At 36.1% G+C, this 22,739-nt stretch overlaps 1 protein-coding gene across 7 annotated transcripts in view; it reads left to right on the top strand.

Moving 5' to 3' along the window:
* Positions 1-22,739, top strand: part of AKT3 (AKT serine/threonine kinase 3) — a 362,334-nt gene that overhangs the window by 205,549 nt on the left and 134,046 nt on the right. For all 7 annotated transcript variants that reach the window (XM_050771497.1, XM_050771487.1, XM_050771516.1 and 4 more), the window contains 2 exons: positions 6,068-6,212; positions 14,403-14,534. In XM_050771497.1, the coding sequence (XP_050627454.1) occupies positions 6,068-6,212; positions 14,403-14,534 (277 nt within the window). The remainder of the gene's footprint in view (positions 1-6,067; positions 6,213-14,402; positions 14,535-22,739) is intronic.

The following is a 22,739-nucleotide window of genomic DNA, read 5'->3' as shown; positions in this document are numbered from 1 at the left end:
CTGCGGTCAGGAGTTCGAGATTAGCCTGGTCAACATGGCGAAATGTTACTAAATACAAAAAAGTTAGCCAAGCATGGTGAGAGACGCCTGTACTCCCAGATACTCAAGAAGCTGAGGCAGACAATCGCTTCAACCCAGGAGGCAGAGGTTGCAGTGAGCCAAGATTGCACCACTACACTCCAGCCTGAGCAACAGTGAGACTCCGTCTCAAAAAAATATATATATATTTTCTTTACGGATGTTGAGTATGGGCCCCCACTCTCTTCTGGCTTGTAGGGTTTCTGCAGAGAGATCCGTTGTTAGTCTGATGGGCTTCCCTTTGTGGGAAACCCGACCTTTCTCTCTGGCTGCCCTCAACATTTCTTCCTTCATTTTAACCTTGGTGAAGCCTGGCAGAGACACACAGAAAAAGAAAATGTCAGGACAGTATCCCTGATGAACATCGATGCAAAAATCCTCAATGAAATGCTGGCAAACTGCATCCAGCAGCACGTCAAAAAGCTTATCCCCACGATCAAGTCGGCTTCATCCCTGGGGTGCAAGACCAGTGCAGCATACACAAATCAATAAATGTAATCCATGACATAAACAGAACCAATGACAAAAACCACATGATTATCTCAATAGATGCGGAAAAGGCTTTCAACAAATTTCAACTCCCCTTCATGCTAAAAACTCTCAATAAACTAAGTATCGATGGAATGTATCTCAAAATAATAAGAGCTATTTATGACAGACTCACAGCAAATATCATACTGAATGGGCAAAAACTGGAAGCATTCCCTTTGAAAACCGGCACAAGACAAGGATGCCCTCTCTCACCACTCCTGTTCAACATAGTATTGAAAGTTCTGGTCAGGGCAATCAGGCAAGAGAAAGAAATAAAGGGTATTCAATTAGGAAGAGAGAAAGTCAAATTTTCTCATTTGCAGATTATGTGATTGTATATTTAGAAAATCCCATTGTCTCAGCCCCAAATCTCATTAAGCTGATAAGCAATTTCAGCAATGTCTCAGGATACAAAATCAATGTGCAAAAATCACAAGCATTCTATCCACCAATAATAAACAGAGAGCCAAATCATGAGTGAACTCCCATTCACAATTGCTACAAAGAGAATAAAATACCTAGGAATCCAAATTACAAGGTATGTGAAGGACCTCTTCAAGGAGAACTACAAACCACTGCTCAAGGAAATAAGAGAGGACACAAACAAATGGAAAAACATTTCATGGTCATAGATAAGAAGAATCAATATCATGAAAATGGTCATACTGCCCAAATTAATTTCTAGGTTCAGTGCTATCAACATCAAGCTAATATTGACTTTTTTCACAGAATTGGAAAAAATACTTTAAACTTCATATGGAACCAAAAAATCCGCATAGCCAAGACAATCCTAAGCAAAAAGAACAAAGCTGGAGGCATCACGCTACCTCACTTCTAACTATACTACAAGGCTACAGTAACAAAAACAGCATGCTACTGGTACCAAAACAGAGATATAGACCAATGGAACAGAACAGAGTCCTCAGAAATAACACCACACATCTACAGCCATCTGATCTTTGACAAACCTGACAAAAAGCAATGGGGAAAGGATTCCCTATTTAATAATTGGTATTGGGAAAACTGGCTAGGCATATGCAGAAAACTGAAACTGGACCCCTTACTGACACCTTATACAAAAGTCAACCCAAGATGGATTAAAGACTTAAACGTAAGACCTAAAACCATAAAAATAGTATGAAAAAACCCAGGGAATACCATTCAGGACATAGGCATGGGCAAAGACTTCATGTCTAAAACACCAAAAGCGATGGCAACAAAAGCCAAAATTGACAAATGGGATCTAATTAAACTAAAGAGCTGCTGCACAGCGAAATAAACTGTCATCAGAGTGAACAGGCAACCTACAGAATGGGGGAAAATTTTGCCATCTTTCTATCTGACAAAGGGCTAATATCCACAACCTACAAAGAACTTAAATTTATAAGAAAAAAAAACCCATCACAAAGTGGGCAAAGGATATGAACAGACACTTCTCAAAAGACGTTTATGTAGCCAACAAACATGAAAAAAATGCTCATCATCACTGGTCATTAGAGAAATGCAAATCAAAACACAATCAGATGCCATCTCACACCAGTTAGAAATGGCAATCATTAAAAAGTCAGGAAACAACAGATGCTGGCGAGGATGTGGAGAAATAGGAAAGCTTTTACACTGTTGGTGGAAGTGTAAATTAGTTCAACCATTGTGGAAGACAGTGTGGCAATTCCTCAAGGATCTAGAACTGGAAATACCATTTGTCCCAGCAGTCCCATTACTGGGTGTATACCCAAAGGATTAGAAATCATTCTACTATAAAGACACATGCACGAGTATGTTTATTGTGGCACTATTCACAGTAGCAAAGATTTGGAGCCAAACCAAATGTCCATCAGTGATAGACTGGATAAAGAAAGTGTGGCACATAAACACCATGAAATACTATGCAGCCATAAGAAGGATGAGTTCATGTTCTTTGCAGGGACATGGATGAAGCTGGAAACCATCATTCTCAGCAAACTATCACAAGAACAGAAAACTAAACATCACATGTTCTCACTCATAAGTGGGAGTTGAACAATGAACACATGGACATAGGGAGGGGAACATCACACACTGGGGCCTGTCGGGATATGGGGGGCTAGGGGAGGGATAGCAGTAGCAGAAATACCTAATATAGGTGATGGTTTGATGGGTTCAGCAAACTACCATGGCACGTGTATACATATGTAAGAAAACTGCACATTCTGCACGTGTACCCCAGAACTTAAAGTGTGTGTGTGTGTGTGTGTGTGTGTGTGTGTATAAACATATTCTTGGTCATAAATGATTCTGAGTACGTTTTGGAAGATGAAAGTTATACAGTGTATGTTCTATAATCACAGTAGAATTAATTAGAAATCAGCATTAAGACAATAGATGCCAATTACTGGAAATTAACATAATTTTTATAATCATTGGGTCAAAAACCTCACAAGAGCCATTAGAAACTAATTTTCAAGGACAGTAATGAAAATAATACATATCAAAATTTGTGGGGTGTAGCTAAATGAGTGCTTAGAAGGAAATTTATAGCCTTAAATACCTGTATTTGAAAAGAAGAAAGTTCTTACATTGTTAAGCTTCTGTCTTAAGAAACCAGAAAAATAAACCCAAAGAAAACGGAAACGATAGCATTCAGAAATTAGTGAAATAGGAAACAGAAAAATAGTAGAGAATAATTAATAAAACCAAAACTACTTCTTTGAAAAAAAATAGAATTGAAAAACGTTTTGGGGTATTGTTAAAGGAAAAAGAAAAAGAAGGAAGACACAAATTACTGACACTGACCCAAGAAAACATTAGAAAACCCAGTATCAATGAATGGAAGTGAATTAGTAATTAAGAACCTTTCCTCAAAGGTTCAAACCCAGACAGCCTTGTCGGTGAGTTCTGTCAAACATTTAAGGAAGTAATTTGACCAATCCTCTACAAGCTGTTTCAGAAAATAATGAGAAGGGAATACTTCTCAACTTATTTTATAAGGCCACTGTCACCCTCATTTCAGAAATCAGACAGAACTATTTTAAGAAAAGACAACTATAGCCCAGTACACTTGTGAACATATGCAAAATTTCTTAACAAAGTATCAACAAATTAAACAATAGGTAAAAAGGATAGAAGCTTAAGTTATGTGATCAAATGGAGCTTATCCCAAGAATTCAAAGTTGTGTTAACATCTGAAAACTATTAAGCTAATTTCACCATATTAATATGATAAAGGTAAAAATCTGCGTGATCATTTTATAGAGATATTGCATTTGAGAGTTTTCTTTTCTTTTTCTTTTTCTTTTTTTTGAGACAGAGTCTTGCTCTGTCACCCTCGCTGGAGTGCCATGGTGTGATTTCAGCTCACTGCAACCTCCATTTCCCAGGTTCAAGCGATTCTCATGTCTTGGGCTCCCGAGTAGTTGGAATTACAGGCTCCTGCCAGCACGCCCAGCTAATTTTTGTATTTTTGGTAGAGACTGGGTTTCTCCATGTGGGCCAGGCTGATCTTGAACTCCTGACCTCAGGTAATCCACCCGCCTTAGCCTCCCAAAGTGCTGGGATCACAGGCATGAGCCACCACACTTGACCTGCTTTTGACAAAAATTCAACAAACTTTCATTAAGAGTATGCAGATGGCTAGAAATAGAACAGAACTTACTCAGTTGATTAAATAAATGTATGTATAAAAGAACTACAACTTACATCATATTCAAGGGGGGTGAAAACTCAATGTTAAATACTAACTTGTGAAACAAAGCATGTATGCTGCTCTCTTTACCTTAATTTAACTTTGTACTGCAGGTCTGATCTAGGGCAATAAAGCAAGAAAAAGATGTAAAAAGCGTACGGATTGGAAACAAGTGAAGCTGCTCTTGTTTGCATACCACATGATTGCATGTGTAGAAAATGCAGAAAGATAAGAGCTACTAGAACTAATAAATGAATTTAGTAAAGTTGCAGTATACAAAGTCAGTATACAAAAATCAATTGTATTTTTAAATACTAACAAGAACAATTAGAAAGTGAAATAAAACCCTCAACAATAGCATAAAAGAACAATCTTGTGTCAATGACAGTGATATGTTTTGAGAAACATGTCATTAGGCAACATTGTGTAAACATATTACTTGGACAAACCTAGATGGTGTAGCCCACCCCATACCTAGGCTATGTGGTGTAGCCTGTTACACGTTACTGTACTGAATACTATAGGCAATTGTAATGCAATTGTAAGTATTCATGTGTCTAAACATATAAGCATAGGAAAGGTACAGTAAAATACAGTGTAATAATCTTAGGGGACCACCATTGTGTATGCAGTCCATCATTGACTGAAACATTGTTATGTGGTGCATGATTGTATGTAGGAATAAATTCAGTTAAAGATGTGAAAGATCTTTACACAGAAAATTACAAACATTGCATTGGGAAATTAAAGACCTATATAAATGTAGAGCTATACCATGTTCATGGATTAGAAGATTTAAATGATTAAGATATTAGTTTTCCCAAAATTTATCTATAGATTTAATGCAATTCTAGTCAAAATCCAAATAGACTTTAAGAAGTAGACAAGCTGATTTTAAAATTTATTTGGAAAAATAATGATCCTTGGTCTGATAGCCAAATGTCTAAAAATAAAAGCTTGACATAAGTGCTCCTGAGACTGATTGTTCAAACTACAAGCTGAATCCTTTTTTTTTTTTCTTAGAAATTTACTATAATCTGGAAACAATTAAAGGTTTTGGCTTTGAAACCTTTCCTTGGAATGTCTGTTGGACCTGATAAAAATCTTGAGGATGTCAATGATGGACTTAAAATAGCTAAGCAAAAAACTGCAGCAAACTTTTAGGGGGTTAACTCAATAGTTAGGATTGGCCAGTTGCGGTGGCTCACGCCTGTAATCCCAGCACTTTGGGAGGCCGAGGTGGAAGGATCACTTGAGGTCAGGAGTTCGAGACCAGCCTGGCCAACGTGGTGAAACCCCGTCTCTACTAAAAATACAAAAATTAGCCGGGCGCTGTGGCACACACCTGTAATCCTGGCTACTCAGAAGGCTGAGACAGGAGAATTGCTTAGACCCAGGAGGTGGAGGTTGCAGTGAGCTGAGATCATGCCATTGAACTCCAGTCTGGGCAGCGGAGTGAGACTGTTTCCAAAAAAAAAAGTAGGATAGATATAAACAGACAAATAAAATGTAACTGTTCATGTAAATGATTTTAACTCGAGTTTTCAACAGTTTTTTTCTTCTCTTTTTTTCTTTAACATACTTCCACAAAATGCTACTACAGACTTTAGGCCTGTAGTGAAACGCTCTTAGGACTATTTTCATTTTGGGGTGATGGCGGGAGTGTGTGCTTATGTGTGTTGTGTGTGTTTGATCTCCAAATAGATTTCATTTGTATTTATTTCATATTTTATAAAAGGAAAATATTTAAATCATTTGCCATCATCTATTAATGGGACATTTTACTCGTTTTTGTAGGGAAGAATGGACAGAAGCTATCCAGGCTGTAGCGGACAGACTGCAGAGGCAAGAAGAGGAGAGAATGAATTGTAGTCCAACTTCACAAATTGATAATATAGGAGAGGAAGAGATGGATGCTTCTACAACCCATCATAAAAGAAAGGTAGAAAATAATAACTTATTCCCAGCACAGCATTCATTTGTCTGGAAGAAACATACTAAAAACTACCATTTGCAGAAAGATGTCAGCCAATTTTCTTATGATACGTAAATGTATTGGTGGGTTTCATTCACACGAATCTGAAATACTTGTTGTTGTTTAAAACCAAGTAGGTGAACATCGTTTCAGGGAGAACATCGTTTCAGTGATTCAGCACTTTAGTGCTGAATGCTGATAGGGCACATGTGTGACTGATGTGCCATCATACTGCTTTATAATTTGCTTTGTTCCTTATTATTTTTAATACAGTTTTAGAAACTTTGTAATAAAATGTTTTCCCTGATGATTTGTTCCTTTCCACTTTGCATTTCATATTCGCCTGAAAAGCATGAGCAATAATGGCTCAGGTGTACTTCCTGATTGGTGCCCTCAGTCATAGTAAAGTCAGCAGGAAAGTGAACAGTCTTGGAAATAATAACTCTTTTTTTTTTTTTTTTTTTTTTTTTTTTTTTTTTTTTTTTTTTTTTTGGCCGGGCGCGGTGGCTCAAGCCTGTAATCCCAGCACTTTGGGAGGCCGAGGCGGGCGGATCACAAGGTCAGGAGATCGAGACCACAGTGAAACCCCGTCTCTACTAAAAATACAAAAAATGAGCCGGGCGCGGTGGCGGGCGCCTGTAGTCCCAGGTACTCAGGAGGCTGAGGCAGGAGAATGGCGGGAACCCGGGAGGGGGAGCTTGCAGTGAGCCGAGATCGCGCCACTGCACTCCAGCCTGGGCAACAGCGTGAGACTCCGTCTCAAAAAAAAAAAAAAAAAAAAAAAAAAAAAAAAAAAAAATAATAATAACTCTTATTTAATGGCTGCTTCTGAGCCAGTAGGGAAATAGACTTTTCCTTCTCTCAGTGCTCCAGCATAATAAGTACCAATTTATATTTTTATGAGAAATATAAATTTTGTTTTTCATTGCTATAGAAAATTGAAAAGCAATTTCCTTATTATAAAAATGATGTTTTCATGATTAATCTAAAGATAGAGGTGTTCAGATAAGCTTGCCGTTTATAACTTTAGAATATATTTGGTTTAATAGATTGTTAATTAATCTTCAGGTAAGAAAATACAAATTTTCAAGGTATTATCCATGAAATTTGGTATTAGCACAGTGATTAAGAACTCTTTGGAGATAGACTGCCTGAGTTCATATCCTCCCTTTTCCACGTTAAACTTGTGGACTTGGTGAAGTTATACAGTCACAACATAAAGTTAATTATCCTTTCCTTATGTGAATAAGAATAACATTCTATACTTCATCTGGGCCAAATGTCTGAGATCCCTTTCTGTCTTCATTGCAGATTTCTTCTCTATTTGTTTGTTGAACTGAATTTTCACTCTTTTCTTTTATGTCACTTTAACCTGCCTTGTTCCTCTGTCATTGCAAAAAGAAAAACAAAGTCTAGCTACACTCACCTACCTACTCAGAGTTAAGAAAGCTTCTTTTGTACATATGTAAATTATTTCATTTAAAATGAAATGAAATCAAGAATAGTATAAATCAGATATGGTTAAGTAATTGAACCTCAAATTCAAAATACTTCTACGAGTTTTTATTTTTGGAGACTCAGTTGGAGTAAAAAATTCTAAGAGAATCTGTTTTAGAGTGATTTTTATGGTTAATCTTTATGTGGACAAGGAATAGTAGCTAACTTTAATAGCTAATATTTATTGAGCACATATTACATAAATACTTTAAACATTTTTTTTCATTTTGAACTTCAACTATAAGTTGAGTACCATTATGATTCTTCCCATTTTATAGTTAAGGGAAATAAAGGATGGAAGGATTAGGAAATTTTCCCCATAATTACACACAGGGTGGGAACCAGTACTTAAACCCAGGCAGTAAGATCTAAAGTCCTCAGTTTCTAGCACTATGTTGTAATACTAAAGTTCTACTGATTTTTCCAAGAGTTTCCAAGCTTTATTATAAATTGAAATTAACTAATATCCAAATGTCATATAAGGACAGTTTTTCATAATATTTTGAGAAACAGTATAATCATAAGAGAATATCTGCATAATTTTGTTTCTAATATAACTTCATTATAAGCATAACAATTATAGAGATTAGAGAGGCTCAAGATACATGAACCAAGAAAAAGAAAGAAGCTGTATGTTGACGTGTTACAGTATACAATTAAAAGATCTTAAATGTTTGAAGTTCTGTTATCTTTTTTGAAATAATTTAAAATAGTTCTAAATTACTGCAGAAGTTAGTGCAGAAATAGAACATTTGTACCACTACTAACTCCATAATGGTCCTAATGACTTAGCCTCAAGTGGTAAAATATTACTGTCATTTTCATAACATAAATGATTCTAGAACTATACCCTTATGTATATCAGTCATCATGCAAAGAATTGCAGAAGTTTGGATTATTTTTAATACTTTAACCACACATTCTGAAATAAGAATATTGTTCTAATAATTTATAGGATATATTTCCTTCTTTAATTTTTGTCAAATGGCATAGGATTTAAAAAATAGGTACTGATTATGGTAACTATGGTGAGAGTCGTCAGACTGCTATTTCTTGCATGAAATAGGGTTCATTACCTCCCTTAGTGGTAGTTTGTCGCCACAGTGTCTGCTCTGCCAGTTAAAAACTCACTTGGAAAGGAAGGATGTTGGGTAGTAGATAGAGAGGCAAGGGCCTCACAGACAGATTTAAGTGCTCTTCTGTGTTTGAATTAAAAGAAAATGTGGTTCTATGTTTTAATTAAAAGATAGTGTTTCAAAGGAATTTGATTAGAGAACCCAGAAGTCTCCTAATCTTGGTCAGCCAAGCTACCATTCTCGTATGCCTTGTCAAGTACGTGAAGGGGCACAGCATCAAAGGATAAAAAGCCAAGTGAGAGTCAAAGTTCTGCTTAATTTTTAACTGACTAGCATAGGCCTCTCTGGGATCAACTGGCTGTAATCTCATGATTTACATTTAAAGTATAAGCAGTGCCTTCTGCTTTCCCATTAAGTTTGACTCCAGTTCTTGGGATTGTATCACCTAATTCCTGGCTGCAGTAACTCATACCAGTGGCTGGTATCCAGAGAAAAAGAGAAGGAAAAAAAGACAATGGCCAGACCTGCTGAAATCTCATGATTTCACACTGCATGAATCTGCTTATTTAAAAGGGAGAAGTGATATAACCAATGTAGAAGTTGACTAGTAACATTAGCCCCACCTCTTCTCATGAGAAAGAGCACCAGAAGAAGTGGGCAGATGGAGGCAGAGGAGTGAACTTCATCAGAGCTGTTCTCTTTTTACCTACTTGGTTTTGCTGTTACTTTGTAAATGTATCTGGAATTTATCTTTTTTGACCAAATATGCTAATACTGTGGTATTCTTAAAAGTTCTTTATGTTCCTCATTGATTATATGTTTATTTTTAATCTAATCTGTGGTCTAGACAATGTCTTATATTCTGGCGTGCCTGATTTGAACACATTTATTAAGCACTTGTTATGTATACCCCTATATCTCTTAACCTAAAACAGCCATGTAAACATGTAAAGGGAAGAGTATAACTGTAAAATATTTCCCCAATAAATTCTTAAGATCAGGCTTTGGAGGAGGATTTTTTTTTTCTGGAGAGTATTCATGCTCCTGTTTTTTTCATTAAAGACTTACTGTATCTTTTTCCATAACATTCAGAAGAACAAAACATTTTGTAATAGCTTACATTTCATTTGTAAAGACTACACAATTATTGTGTGTACCATTCTGAACATGAGCATTTGATAGCAAAGATACCTTACCTTTTTAATTTCCTCAAGTTTTCTCAAAATAGATGTGAAATCTGTTTCTGATTTTATCACATACAGTGCTTTTTAACTAATCATAATTTCTATGTAAGTTCCCTTAATTCCCTTTTTCTAAAAAAAGATTGAGAGTCAAACTGACAAGCTGTGAAGTTCAAAGTGAAGGCTGTCATACTTTTTTCTTTTTTAACCTCATTGCCCTAAGAATTGCAATTTTACTACTATTTATTTATTTTTATTTGAGACAAGGTCTCACTCCTATCACGTAGGCTAGAGTGCAGAGGCACAGTCATGACTTACTGCAGCCTTGACCTCACAGGCTCAGGTGATCCTCCCAACTCAGCCTCCCAAGTAGCTGGAACTACAGGCACCGCACTTGGCTAATTTTTGTATTTTTTTGTAGAGACAGGGTTTTGCCATGTTGCCCAGGCTGGTCTCAAACTCATGCCCTCAAGTGATTCCCCTGCCTTGGCCTTTCAAATTGAGCCACCACACCCAGTCAAGAATTGCAATTCTTACAAAATATAGTAAAATTTTATAATTAAATATTGCCTTTCATCTGAAAATGTCATAAAGGATTTTACAAATTGTTTTCTAATTTTTACCTCCCCAATAATTCAGTTTCATTTTCTATGCTATTTAGTAATAGGGCACAGCAAGTATTATTTTCTAGTGCTTTTAAATAAAAAATGAGGAACATACTGTCCAAGTGAAACTTTGAGCAATAAATTGACACTCTGGCCTGGTTATGAAGATAATGTTTCTGAGTTACTTGCCATATGTATTAGGGTTCTCTAGAGGGACAGAACTAATAGTGTATATATATGTGTGTGTGTGTGTGTGTATATATATATATATGGAGTTTATTAAGGAGTATTAAACTCACACAGTCACAAGGTCCCACAGTAGGCCATCTGCAAGCTGAGGAGCAAGGAAGCCAGTTTGAGTCCCAGTGCTGAAGAACTTGGAGTCGAGAGCAGGAAGCATCCAGCACGGCAGAAAGATGTAGGCTGGGAGGCTAAGCCAGTCTAGTGTTTTCACATTTTTATGCCTGTTTTATATTCTAGCCACACTGGCAGCTGATTAGATGGTGCCCACCCGGGTTAAGGTGGGTCTGCCTTTCCCAGCCCACTGACTGAAATGTTAATCTCCTTTGGCAGCACCCTCACAGATACACCCAGGATCACTATTTTGCATCTTTCAATACAATCAAATTGACACTCGGTATTAACCCTCACACTGTGGAACAAACTACCTCAAAATTTAATGTCTTAAAACAATAGCCATGTAAATATCTCATGATTTTGTAGTTTGGGCCATTCTGTTGTTCTTGCATGCATGGCTCTCAGGCAGTTGCCTACAGCTGATACATGGGTGGGCTGGAAAATCCAACAATCCTTACGTGTCTGGGGCCTTGGTGCTGACTGTTGGTTGTGGTGTGTTGGTTCTCCTCCACTTGGCCTCTCTCTTGGAGTGGTAATTTTTCTTCCAAGGTCTCTCCATATGGCCTCTCTCTCCAGGATAACGTGGACTAACTAACAGCATTAGAGCTGACTTCCTAGAGCTTTCCGAGAGAGAACGCATAAACTGCCAGGCTTAACGGCTTTGTCTGTTACTGGCATAGTATCAGTTTGATCATATTATGTGTTCAAAGCAAGATACAGAGATAGCCCAGGGAGAGAGAAAGTTGACTCCACCCCTTTATGGAAGAATAGAATGTGCATACAGGGAGAAATTGGAATTTGTGGCAGCCATCTTTGCAGACTACCTAGCATAAATAGCTTGTTATGTAGTATTCCTTGATTTTTTCCATTCTATTAATGCAATTAAATCTATCTAATATTACCTATTATTTGTTCAAATGACACTAGCTGATTTACTATATTTGATATTTAGAGCTACATGTTTGATTTTTAGTTGAATTAATATATCTTGTTATTTTCCCTGCTGTCTCTTTGCTACTTTATGTTTTCCTTTGAACTAGAGATATTATTGAATGTAAGACACTGTAATTTGACATTTGGGGAAAATTATCAAAATTATGAACAGCAAAAACTGTTGAAAGTAAATGTAGGCATTGATTTCTAAAATTTTAAGAATTTGTATATATGATGCATGAGAGATACTGGGATGTGGTTTTCTTGCATTATTTTCCTCTAATTTTGGTATTGTTAAAAAATTGGCTTTCAGCCTGGGAGACCACATGGGTTCTTGGCTTCACACAAGAAGGAATTCAAGAGCAAGCAACAGAATAAAGTGAAAGCAAGTTTATTAAGAAAGTAAAAGAATAAAAGGTGACTACTCCATAGGCAGAGCAGCCCTGAAGGCTACTGGTTGACTGGTTGGCTATTTTTGTGGTTATTTTTTAATTATGTGCTAAACAAGGGGTAGATTTTCTGGTGAAGGGGCAGGGAATTCCCAGAACTGACAGTTTCCCCCCTTTTCAGACCGTACAGGGTAACTTCCCGAGATGCCATGGCATTTGTAAACTGTCATGGCACTGATGGGAGGTTCCCTTGGCAAGATAATATATTATAATTAATGTATAATGAGCACTGGGGACAACCAGAAGGCACTTTCATAGCCATCTTGGTTTTGGTGGGTTTTGACTGGCTTCTTTACCATATCCTGTTTTTCCAGCAGGGTCTTTGTGTCCTGCATCTACCATATCCTGTTTTTCCAGCAGGGTCTTTGTGTCCTGCATCTTACGAAACCAGACCTGCCACGCTCCTATCTCAGTATCAGGATGATGCTTGTCTCAGAATGAATGAGAAATATTCCTCATTTTAATTTTCAGGAAGAGTTTGTATAAAATTGGTGTTATTTATTCTTTAAATGTCTGTAGAATTCACCAGTGAAACCATCTGGGCCTGGAGTTTTCTTTGATGAAAGGTGTTTAACCACAAACGCAGTTTTTCTTAATAAATATGGGGTTATCAAATTATCTGTTTCTTCTTAGGTGAGCTTTCATAGCTTGAGACTTTCTAGCAATTTGTTCATTTCATCAAAGGTGTCAATTTTATTGTCAAAATGCCATTTATATTCTCTTAGTTTCTTTTAATATCTGTAAAATCTGTAGTGATGCTACCTCTGTCATTCCTGATATTGGTAATTTGTGTCTTCTCTCTTTATTTTTCTGACCAACGTGGCCAGAGGCCTATCAGTTCTTACTGATGTTTTAGAACTAGCTTTTGGTTTCACTGATTTTTTTCTCTACTGTTTTTCTTTTAAAAATTTAATGGATTTCTGCTCTGATTTTTATCATTTTCTTCTAATTCTTTTGGGTTAACTTGCTTTTTTTTAAGTTAAGGTAGAAGCTGAAGCCATTAATTTGGAACATTTCTCACGTTTACTTTAGATAAATGATAAACAGAAAAAAAAAGTTATAAAAGGCACTAAAATTTTCAATGACTTGTAATTTCAAGATAAAACCCAAATACTTGTTTTTATATTTATAAACCTCTAAACTGAGTTTAAATTTAAGTAAACTGATCATATACAATCACCTTTTCTTCTGTTCAAAAACCTATTAATATGAAAGTAAAAGAATTTCAAAAGGAGGCAAGTCCACAAAAATGAAAAGCTGGGTTGGGGAGGGGCTTTAGGGCACCAGTGCTTTCAAAAGTTTGTAAGTTTCTGGAAGAATGTTGATAGAGCAGAGTGGGAAAAGAGTACACAGAGGAGACTGTAGAGAACAAGTGCACATGTGATTGGCAAAATCCTCAGAATTACCTGACTTAAGAAGGAGAAGTGAAACTGAAAACAGGCAGATTAATTAAAGATATTCTTCTTAGAGCTCCCTGCCTTGCTGTTCTGAATTGCATCAAGTACTCTCTCAGGAATAACAACTGCTTTCTTTGATTTATTTTAACTGAAGTATACGAAGTTCTCCACATTTCTTATAAATATATCCTATATTTCTCTCTGTCTTGGATTTTATCTTTATTTTGCTAGAGTAAACTCTCAGATAGCTCCTTCCAAAGCATTGCTTTTTTAGGCATATTTGGAAATGTTTGTGTGGAACATTTTTGATTATCACATTTTCTGGGGGTAGCAGCACTACTAAATCCTTGAAAACTTGAGTCCTTAAAAATGAGTGAAAATAATTTTTTTCCTCCTTTGCCCTTTTACATAACTGATAATTTGGCTGAGGAATTCTAGTTTCAAAATCATTTTCTCCAACGTCTGAGAACTGCTTAAATTATTTTCAGCATCCATGGTTGCTAATGAGACAGCCAATGCCAGTCTGATTCTTTTTCATTTAAATGTACTTATAAATTGGTAAAATTTGTTTTTGAGTGGATATTGCAAACACATACTTATATGCTAACAAATAAATTGCATCAAATACTTCATATTATATTTTTTTAATTTGTATTTTTCAGACAATGAATGATTTTGACTATTTGAAACTACTAGGTAAAGGCACTTTTGGGAAAGTTATTTTGGTTCGAGAGAAGGCAAGTGGAAAATATTATGCTATGAAGATTCTGAAGAAAGAAGTCATTATTGCAAAGGTAACTGATTATTAAAGTTGATCACTAAATTTTTGTTTGCAGTGTACATGTGTTTGTGGGCTCATGAATTTACATGCTAATGTATGCAAGTTCCATTAAACAACCAAAATATGGTTGTAGACTACTGCTACAGTAATTTTTGTGTATTAATATTTGTAATTTTACAAGTTTTCAGACATTTATAGTATCTGTGTATTACATACTAAAGCTGTTCTCTTAAGGAAATAGAAATGTTTATGTTTGCGTGTTTGGGAGAATGTTTTGTGGTCTATATCATAATTATACTAGGGTTGCTTTTTAATGTTTTCCCCTATTGTCCTGAATTTCTTATTAAGATTGACTAGAGTAGTGTAGATGATTTTTACTAATAAATTCTAAAGCTTATATAACACCGAATGGAAAAACATACTAAATAGATTTGTAAATACTAGAATGGTGAAATTAAATTATTTTAGGAAGACTTACTTCCCACCCCCATACCTTTATTCAGCCTAGACGTTTTTAAATAAATAGCATGTTAATGATGTCAGTTCTCACTCAGAGTTCTGAACAAAATCCCAATTCCCTCAGGAGATTGCTTTACAAATTGCTTTATGTCTTACTTAATTCAACAAATGACATAAATTACTGTTATACTTTATGGACTATTTTAACTTCCAGTTATTTGCAACTATAGCTTCCTCATCTGGAGTGTATTGCCCCATACACTTTGTGAAACTTTGTTTCCCCATCTTTGTACATTTGTTTTGACATCAACTCCTTTACAAGTCAGTAGCCCTATTGGAAAGAACATTGACTTTGGAGTCATACACACCTAGGTTCACATCTCACCTAATAGTCTTTAACAACCAGTACTTTTTAAAGCAGTACTTTGGGGAAGTACTGCTGTCTTAGGGGCATTTGGAAATGTTCACGGGGGGCACGTATTCACTTATCACAGTAACTGAGGAGGAGGGATACTTCTGACAGTTACCAGGTAGAAGCCAAATGTGCTAAATACCTTGCAGTGTGTTGGGCAGCCAATCAGAGCCTTAGTTTTTTTCATTTAAATTGATATAATAAAACCTCTGGACAGGAATATTTTGAGGATTAGGATATGTAAGGTATTTAGCATCCTAGCTGGCACTTATTATTAATTAAGTGATATTTTCTGGGAGGTAGTATAATGTCGGGTAGGTTTTGCCGCTTAGTAAGTGATCCAACTTTTCATGCCTTTATTTTCTTATCTGTAGAGTGGGGCTAATAGTAGTACCTGCCTCATATGGTTATTTTCAGGGTTAAATGAATAGATAAATGTAATAGTACATGCCATCACTATTAAATAAACTTAACAAATTAAATTACAAATCAAATGAAATTAAAATATGGTATTGTTATAAATTTTTGCTATAATTATTTAATATCTACTGTGTATTATTACTACCTACTGTGTATCAAGCATCAGTAAATATCTGTTCCATTCTGTTTTTTTCTTTTATATACTAGCCACACTTGTATCCCACTATTTAATTTCTATTCATCAGACTGGGGAATATCCTATTAGACACTGTTTATCTCACTACTTAACTTTTCTGAGTAACCCTACAGAATTGGGTATATTTCACAAATGATAGACTATTCTGATTGATGTAGTACCCTGCTGCTTTCTCCCAACAAATCTGTTTATCATTTCTTGAAAGAAAATATGCTCATTTATAGCAAAATGATTAACACTATGAAGATGTGGGGTGTGACAAGACCTGGGATTTGGTTCCTGATGTGCCTGCCCTTCTCAGAGCAACATATCAGGGAAGAAATGATGTTGATACCTTTTTACTGGTGATGTTAACTTTGATTGCTTGACTACAGTGGTGTCTACTGTGTTTCTTCACTTTAAAGTTGCTATTTTTCCATTCAAAACTAAGTAGTATCTTAGAGGAAATACTCTGAGACTATATAAATAACGTATTTTTTCTTAAACTTTTATGTACTAATTTTAACATCCATATCAGTGGATTTTGCCCATAATAATTTATTACTGTTGTGTTCTAATGGTGATTTTCTATTTTCCTCATTCCTTATACATTCTTAGTCAATTAAGCTAAAGGTTTATCAGTTTTGTTAATCTTTTCAAAGAACCAACTTTTGACTTTGTTGATTTTTCTCTATTTTATCTGTCTTTGCTTTAATCTTTATTTATTTTTTTTTCCTTCTGCTTGCTTTGGGTTTAGTTTATTTTTTTCCTAGTTCCTTAAGTTATAAAGTTAGATTGTTGATTTGTGATCTCTCTTATTTAGTTTAAGCATTTATGGCTTTAAATTTCTCACTTAGCACTGCTTTTGCGGCATCCTATAAATTTTAGTCTGTCATGTTTGTGTTTCATTCGTCTCAAAGTATTTCTAATTTCCTTTGTCATTGATTGTGTCTGTTGTTTAATTTCTACAAATTTGGGAATTTTCTTGTTTTCTTTATATTATTCTAACTTCATGTTGTAGTTGGAGAAGATACTTTGTATTTGTCTTTTAAAGTTTGTTGAGACTTAATTTGTAATCCAACATATGGTCTATCCTGGAGAATGTCCCCTGTGCACTTGAAAATACTGTAGAGTCTGTTGTTAGGTAGAGTATTTTGTGTATCTTTAATAGAGCATTTTGTGTATATCTCTTAGATTTAATTGCTTCATTGAGTTGTTGAAGTCTTCTGTTGCTTTACTTATTTCTGTCTGGTTGTTGTATTCATTATTGAGAGTGTAGGGTGTTGAAATCTCCAACTATTAATGTAAAATGGTCATTGCTTTCTACAGTTCTTTCAGTTTTTGCCTCATATATTTTGATGGTCTTGTTATTAGGTATGTAAGTGTTTATAATTGTTATATCTTGCTCTATTAACTCTTTTATTAATAATATTTTTTTGGTCTTTTCTGGCCTTTTCATTTAAAGTCTGTTTTGTCTGATATTAATATAGCTACCCATTTTCTCTTTTGGTTACTATGGTATAACCCCCTTTAGCTGCAGTTTTGCTTTTCATAGTTTAAGTTATCCTGAATCAACCACAGCCTAAATATAGATGAGTATAGTAAAATAAGATATTTTGAGAGAGAGACCACATACATCACAATAACTTTTATCACAATATATTGTTATAATTTTTCTGTTTTATTTTGTTGTTAATTTACTTTTAATAGTAGCTGTTAATCTACTTTAATATCCATTTATAAAGGATGTGCCTAATTTACAAATTAAACTTTATCATACGTAGTATGTATAGGAAAAAAACATGGTATATGCAGTTGGTGCTCCGTATTCTACATCCATGGATTCAACCAATGTGGATTTAAAATGCTCAAAAATAATATGGGAAGATGTGCATAGATTATATGCAAATACTATGCTATTTGATATTAGGGACTTGAGCTTCTGTGGATTTTATTATCTGCAGGGGGATTTTGAAACCAATCTCCCATGGATATCAAGGAATGACTTTATAGAATTTGGTACTATCCATGGTTTTAGGCATCTACTGGGATCTTGAAACATATCCTCCACTGATAAGGGGAACTGCTATATTTTCATGGAAAATTTGTTTTTTTCTCTTTCACTTTTACCCTGTTTGTGGCTTTTGGAGACAGCATGGAGTTGGATCATGCTTTTTGTTTGTTTGTTTAATCGACTTTCCCAGTCTCTTTCTTTTGATTGGAGAGTTTAATCCATTTACATTTAAAGTGAGTCCTGATAAGGACTTACTTCTGTCTTTTTGCTATTTATTTTCTATATGCCTCATTGCTTTTTGTCCTTCTTTTGTGTTTAATTGATTCTACATAAATGCCTTCTTTTGTGTTTAATTGATTTTTGAGTGAAACATTTTAATTCTCTTCTCATTTCCTGTTGTGTATATTCTGTAGCTATTTTCTTTGTATAGATTATATTTAATATCCTGAAGTTACAGTACTCTAATTTGTATTTATACCACCTGAACTTTACTAACCCTCAAAAACTCTACTTCTTTACAATTCTGTACTCGCTCCTTTCAATTGGTGGAAGTTATAGTACTCTAATTTGAATTTATACCACCTGAACTTTACTAACCCTCAAAAACTCTACTTCTTTACAATTCTGTACTCACTCCTTTCAATTGGTGGTGTCTTTAAATTGCATCTTTATGCATTGTGTGTCCAAAAACGAGACAACTAATTTTTTAATGCGTGAGTCTCTTTAATCATGTAGAAATCAAAAAGTGGTATTACAACACAAACTTACAGTAATGCTAGCTTTTATAATTTTTATGTATTTAGCTTTACCAGATCTTTAATTCTTCATCTGGCTTTAAGTGACTGTCTAAAGTCACAGGTTTATATTTAAACCTGAAGGGACTCACTATAGCTTTTCTTGTATGACAGGTCCAGTGCTAATGAACTCCCTCAGTTTCTGTTTACCTAGGACTGTCTTAATACCTCCCTCATTTTTGAAAGATAGTTTTGCTGGATTCTTGCTTTACTTTTTTTCCTGCAGCACTTTGAATGTATCAACCAGTCGCCTTCTGGCCTTCAGTGTTTCTGATGAGAAGTCTTCGATAATCTTATTAGGGATCCCTTGTATTTGATGATAAACAAGCAAAACAGACTCATTACTGATGTGGAAAAAGTTCGAGTGGTCTTGATAGGAGATCAAACCAGCTGTAACATTCCCTTAAGCCAAAGCCTAATCGAGAGCAAGGCCTTAATTCTCCCAATTCTGTGAAGGGTGAGAGAGGTGAGGAAGCTGCAGAAGAACAGTTGGAAGCTAGGAAAGGTTGGTGTGTGAGGTTTAAGGAAAGACACCATCTCTATAGCATAAAAGTGCAATGTGAAACCACGAGTGCTGACACAGAAGCTGCAGCAAGTTATCCAGAGATCTAGCTAAATAATTGGTGAAGATGACTACACAAAACCACAGATTTTCCTCGTAGATGAACCTAGGACTTCCTTAGAAAGGAGAAGTTAGTGCCTGGCTTTAAAGCTTCCAAGGGCAGATTGACTCTCTCAGTAGTGGCTATGCAGTTGGTGACTTTAAGTTGAAGCCATTGCTTCTTTACCATTTCAAAAATCCTAGGGCCCTTAAGAATTATGGTAACTCTGCACTGCCTGTTCTCTATCAGTAAAGCAACAAAGCTTGGATGACAAACACATCTGCTTACAGTATGTTTTACTGAATATTTTAGGCCCACTGTGGAGACTTTCTCAGAAAAAAAGATTCCTTTTTAAATATTACTGCTCATTGACAATGCACCAGTTATGCAAAAGCTCTGATGGAGATATACAAGGAGATGAATGTTGTTTTTATGCCTGCTGACCCAGTGTCAGTTCTGCAGCTCATTATCAATGTCCATTCTGCAACCCATTATTTCAACTTTCAAGTCTTATTATTTAAGAAATACATTTTGTAATAGATAGTAATTACTGCCATAGATAGTAATTCCTCTGCTGATAGATCTGGGGAAAGTTAATTGAAATCCTTCTGGGAAAGATTCACCATTCTAGATGTCTTGAAAAACATTCAGGCTTCATGGAAGGAGGTCAGAATATCAACATTAATAGGAGTTTGTAAGAAGTTGATTCCAATCTTCGTGGATGAGTTTGAGGAGTTCAAGACTCCAGTGGAGGAAGTAACTGCCGATGTGGTAGAAATAGCAAGAGAACTAGAATTAGCAGTGGGGCCTGAAGATAGGACTGAATTTTATCAGGTCCATGATAAAACATGAACAAATGAGGATTTGCTTCTTATGGTTGAGCAAATAAACTGGTTTCTTGAGATAGAATCTACTCTTTGAGAAGATGCCACGGACATTGCTGAAATAACAGCAAAGGATTTAGAATCTTACATAAAGTTAGTTGATAAAGCAGTGGCAGGTTGTGAAAGGATTGACTCCAATTGTGAAGAAAGTTTTGTTGTGGGTAAGCAGCATGGCATGAGAAAGAGAAACTTTTCTTGGAAGAAAAAGCCAATATGGTAAACTTCATTGTTTTCTCATTTTAAGAAATTGCCACACCGGCCATGGTGGCTCATGCCTGTAATCCCAACACTTTGGGAGGCCAAGGTAGGCAGATAACTTGAGGTCAGGAGTTCAAGACTAGCCTGGCCAACATGGTGAAACCCTGTCTCTACTAAAAATACAAAAATTAGCTGGGTGTGATTTCGGGTGCCTGTAATCCCAGCTACTTGGGAGACTGAGGCTTGAGAATTGCTTGAATGCCAAGATCGTGCCACTGGGTGACAGAGCAAGACTTCGTCTCAAAAAAAAAAAAAAAAAAAAGAAAAAAAAAAGAAATTGCCACAGTCACTCTCACCTTTGGCAACTGCCACCCTGATCACTCAGCAGCCATCAGCATCAAGACAAGACCTTCTGCCAGCAAAAAGATAACGACTTGCTGAGGGCTCAGATGACCCTTCGCTTTTTTTGGCAATCAAGTATTTTTAAATTAAGGTATGTACATTTCTTTAGACATAGTGCTGTTGCACACTTAATAGACTACAGTATAGTGTAGTGTAAACATAACTTTTATATGCACTGGGACACCACAAAGTTAGTGTGACTTGTTTTATTGCAATACTCTTGTTGTGGTGGTCTGGAACGAAACCTGAAGTATGCCTGTATGGGGGAGGAAAAAAAGGCTATTTGGTTGAGACATGAAACATTGTTTCTTGAGAAGCCCAGGTCTATTGATGTAGTGTAACCTTTCCTTCATTACAGGTCTGACCATGCTATTTGGTTGTCCCATGAATAATATTCATTTACTTATACCATCGCAAACACCAAATTAGTGTTCAGTTTTTAGAATTTATCAAAAGACAAAGCACCGAAGACTCAAGTATGGTTACAGAACAGACGGAAAATGTTAAAAACCCTGTCATTGTAAAAGAAATGGTATAGTTGATGGATGTCAGCTGAAAGCATGTTATAGTTTAAAAAAAACAAAACAAAACAACAAGAATGAATTGGTGGCCAGAGACAGAGGGTGATGGAGCCACCAGGGTTGCAAAGGCAGAAGTTGATGGAGCCACCATGGGCCTAGAGGATAGAAATGCAAATTACTGAGGATTAGTTATAGACCTTGAAATCGAATTTCCCCTGCTGGGTTTAGAACTTGCTTGGAATCAGTGATGTTTTTATTTCTTCCATCTTCTCCCTTTCTGAATTGGAATATCTATCCTAGGCCTTTCTACCATTGTGTTTTGGAAGCAAATAACTTGTTTTCTAGTGTGAGAAGTCCACAGATTTAGAGGAATTTTGTCCCAGGATGGATTATGTACAGAGTCTCACCCATTCCTGATTGGATGATAACACTTGGGACTTGTGAGCTGATGATACTTAAATGAGATTTTGGACTTAGACTTGATACTGTATTGGTTGAGACTTTTGAGACTTTTGGGGATATTGGGATGGGGTGAATGTTAGGATGGAATGAACTATAGTGGGTTGAGTGGTAGCCCCTAAAATAGTATGTTCACATCCTATTCCCTGGAACCTATTAACTCTTGCTGTATTTGGAAAAAGGGTATATGCATATATAGTTATGCAGATAAAATTAAGTTAAGAATCTTAAGTAGATCATCCTCGATTATCTGGGAGGGACCTAAATCTAATGAGAAGCATCCTTGTTGGAGTGATGCAGATAGAGATTTCACCTACACAGAGGAGAAGGTGACATAAAGGTGGCAGAGGTTGGAGTGATGCAGCTTCAAGCCAGGAAATGTCAAGGACCTCCAGCAGCTTCCAGAAACTAAGAGAAAGGCATGGAATGGATTCTTCTTCAGAGCCTCTGGAGGGATCATGTCTCTGCCAGTCTTGATTTTGTACTTCTGGTCTCCAGAACTATGAGAAATTTTTTGTGATTTTTTTGTTTTGTTTTGTTTTGTTTTTTGAAATGGAGTTTCGCTCTTATTGCCCAGGCTGGAGTTCAATGGCACGATCTCGGCTCACTGCAACCTCTGCCTCCTGGATTCAAGGGATTCTGCTGCCTCAGCCTCCTGAGTAGCTGGGATTACAGGCGTGTACCACCGGGCCTGGCTAATTTTGTATTTTTAGTAGAGACGGGGTTTCTCCATGTTGGTCAGCCTGGTCTCAAACTCCTGACCTCAGGTCATCTGCCCACCTCAGCCTCCCAAAGTGCTGGGATTACAGGTGTGAGCCACCGCGCATGGCCAATTTTTTGTTGTTTTAAGCCATCAAGTTTTGGTGGTATTTTGTTAT

Source organism: Macaca thibetana, chromosome 1, assembly GCF_024542745.1.
Source record: "Macaca thibetana thibetana isolate TM-01 chromosome 1, ASM2454274v1, whole genome shotgun sequence".
Lineage (NCBI taxonomy): Eukaryota > Metazoa > Chordata > Mammalia > Primates > Cercopithecidae > Macaca > Macaca thibetana.
The sequence above is the reverse complement of the archived record's forward strand: the minus strand, read 5'-3'. Positions and strand labels throughout refer to the sequence as shown.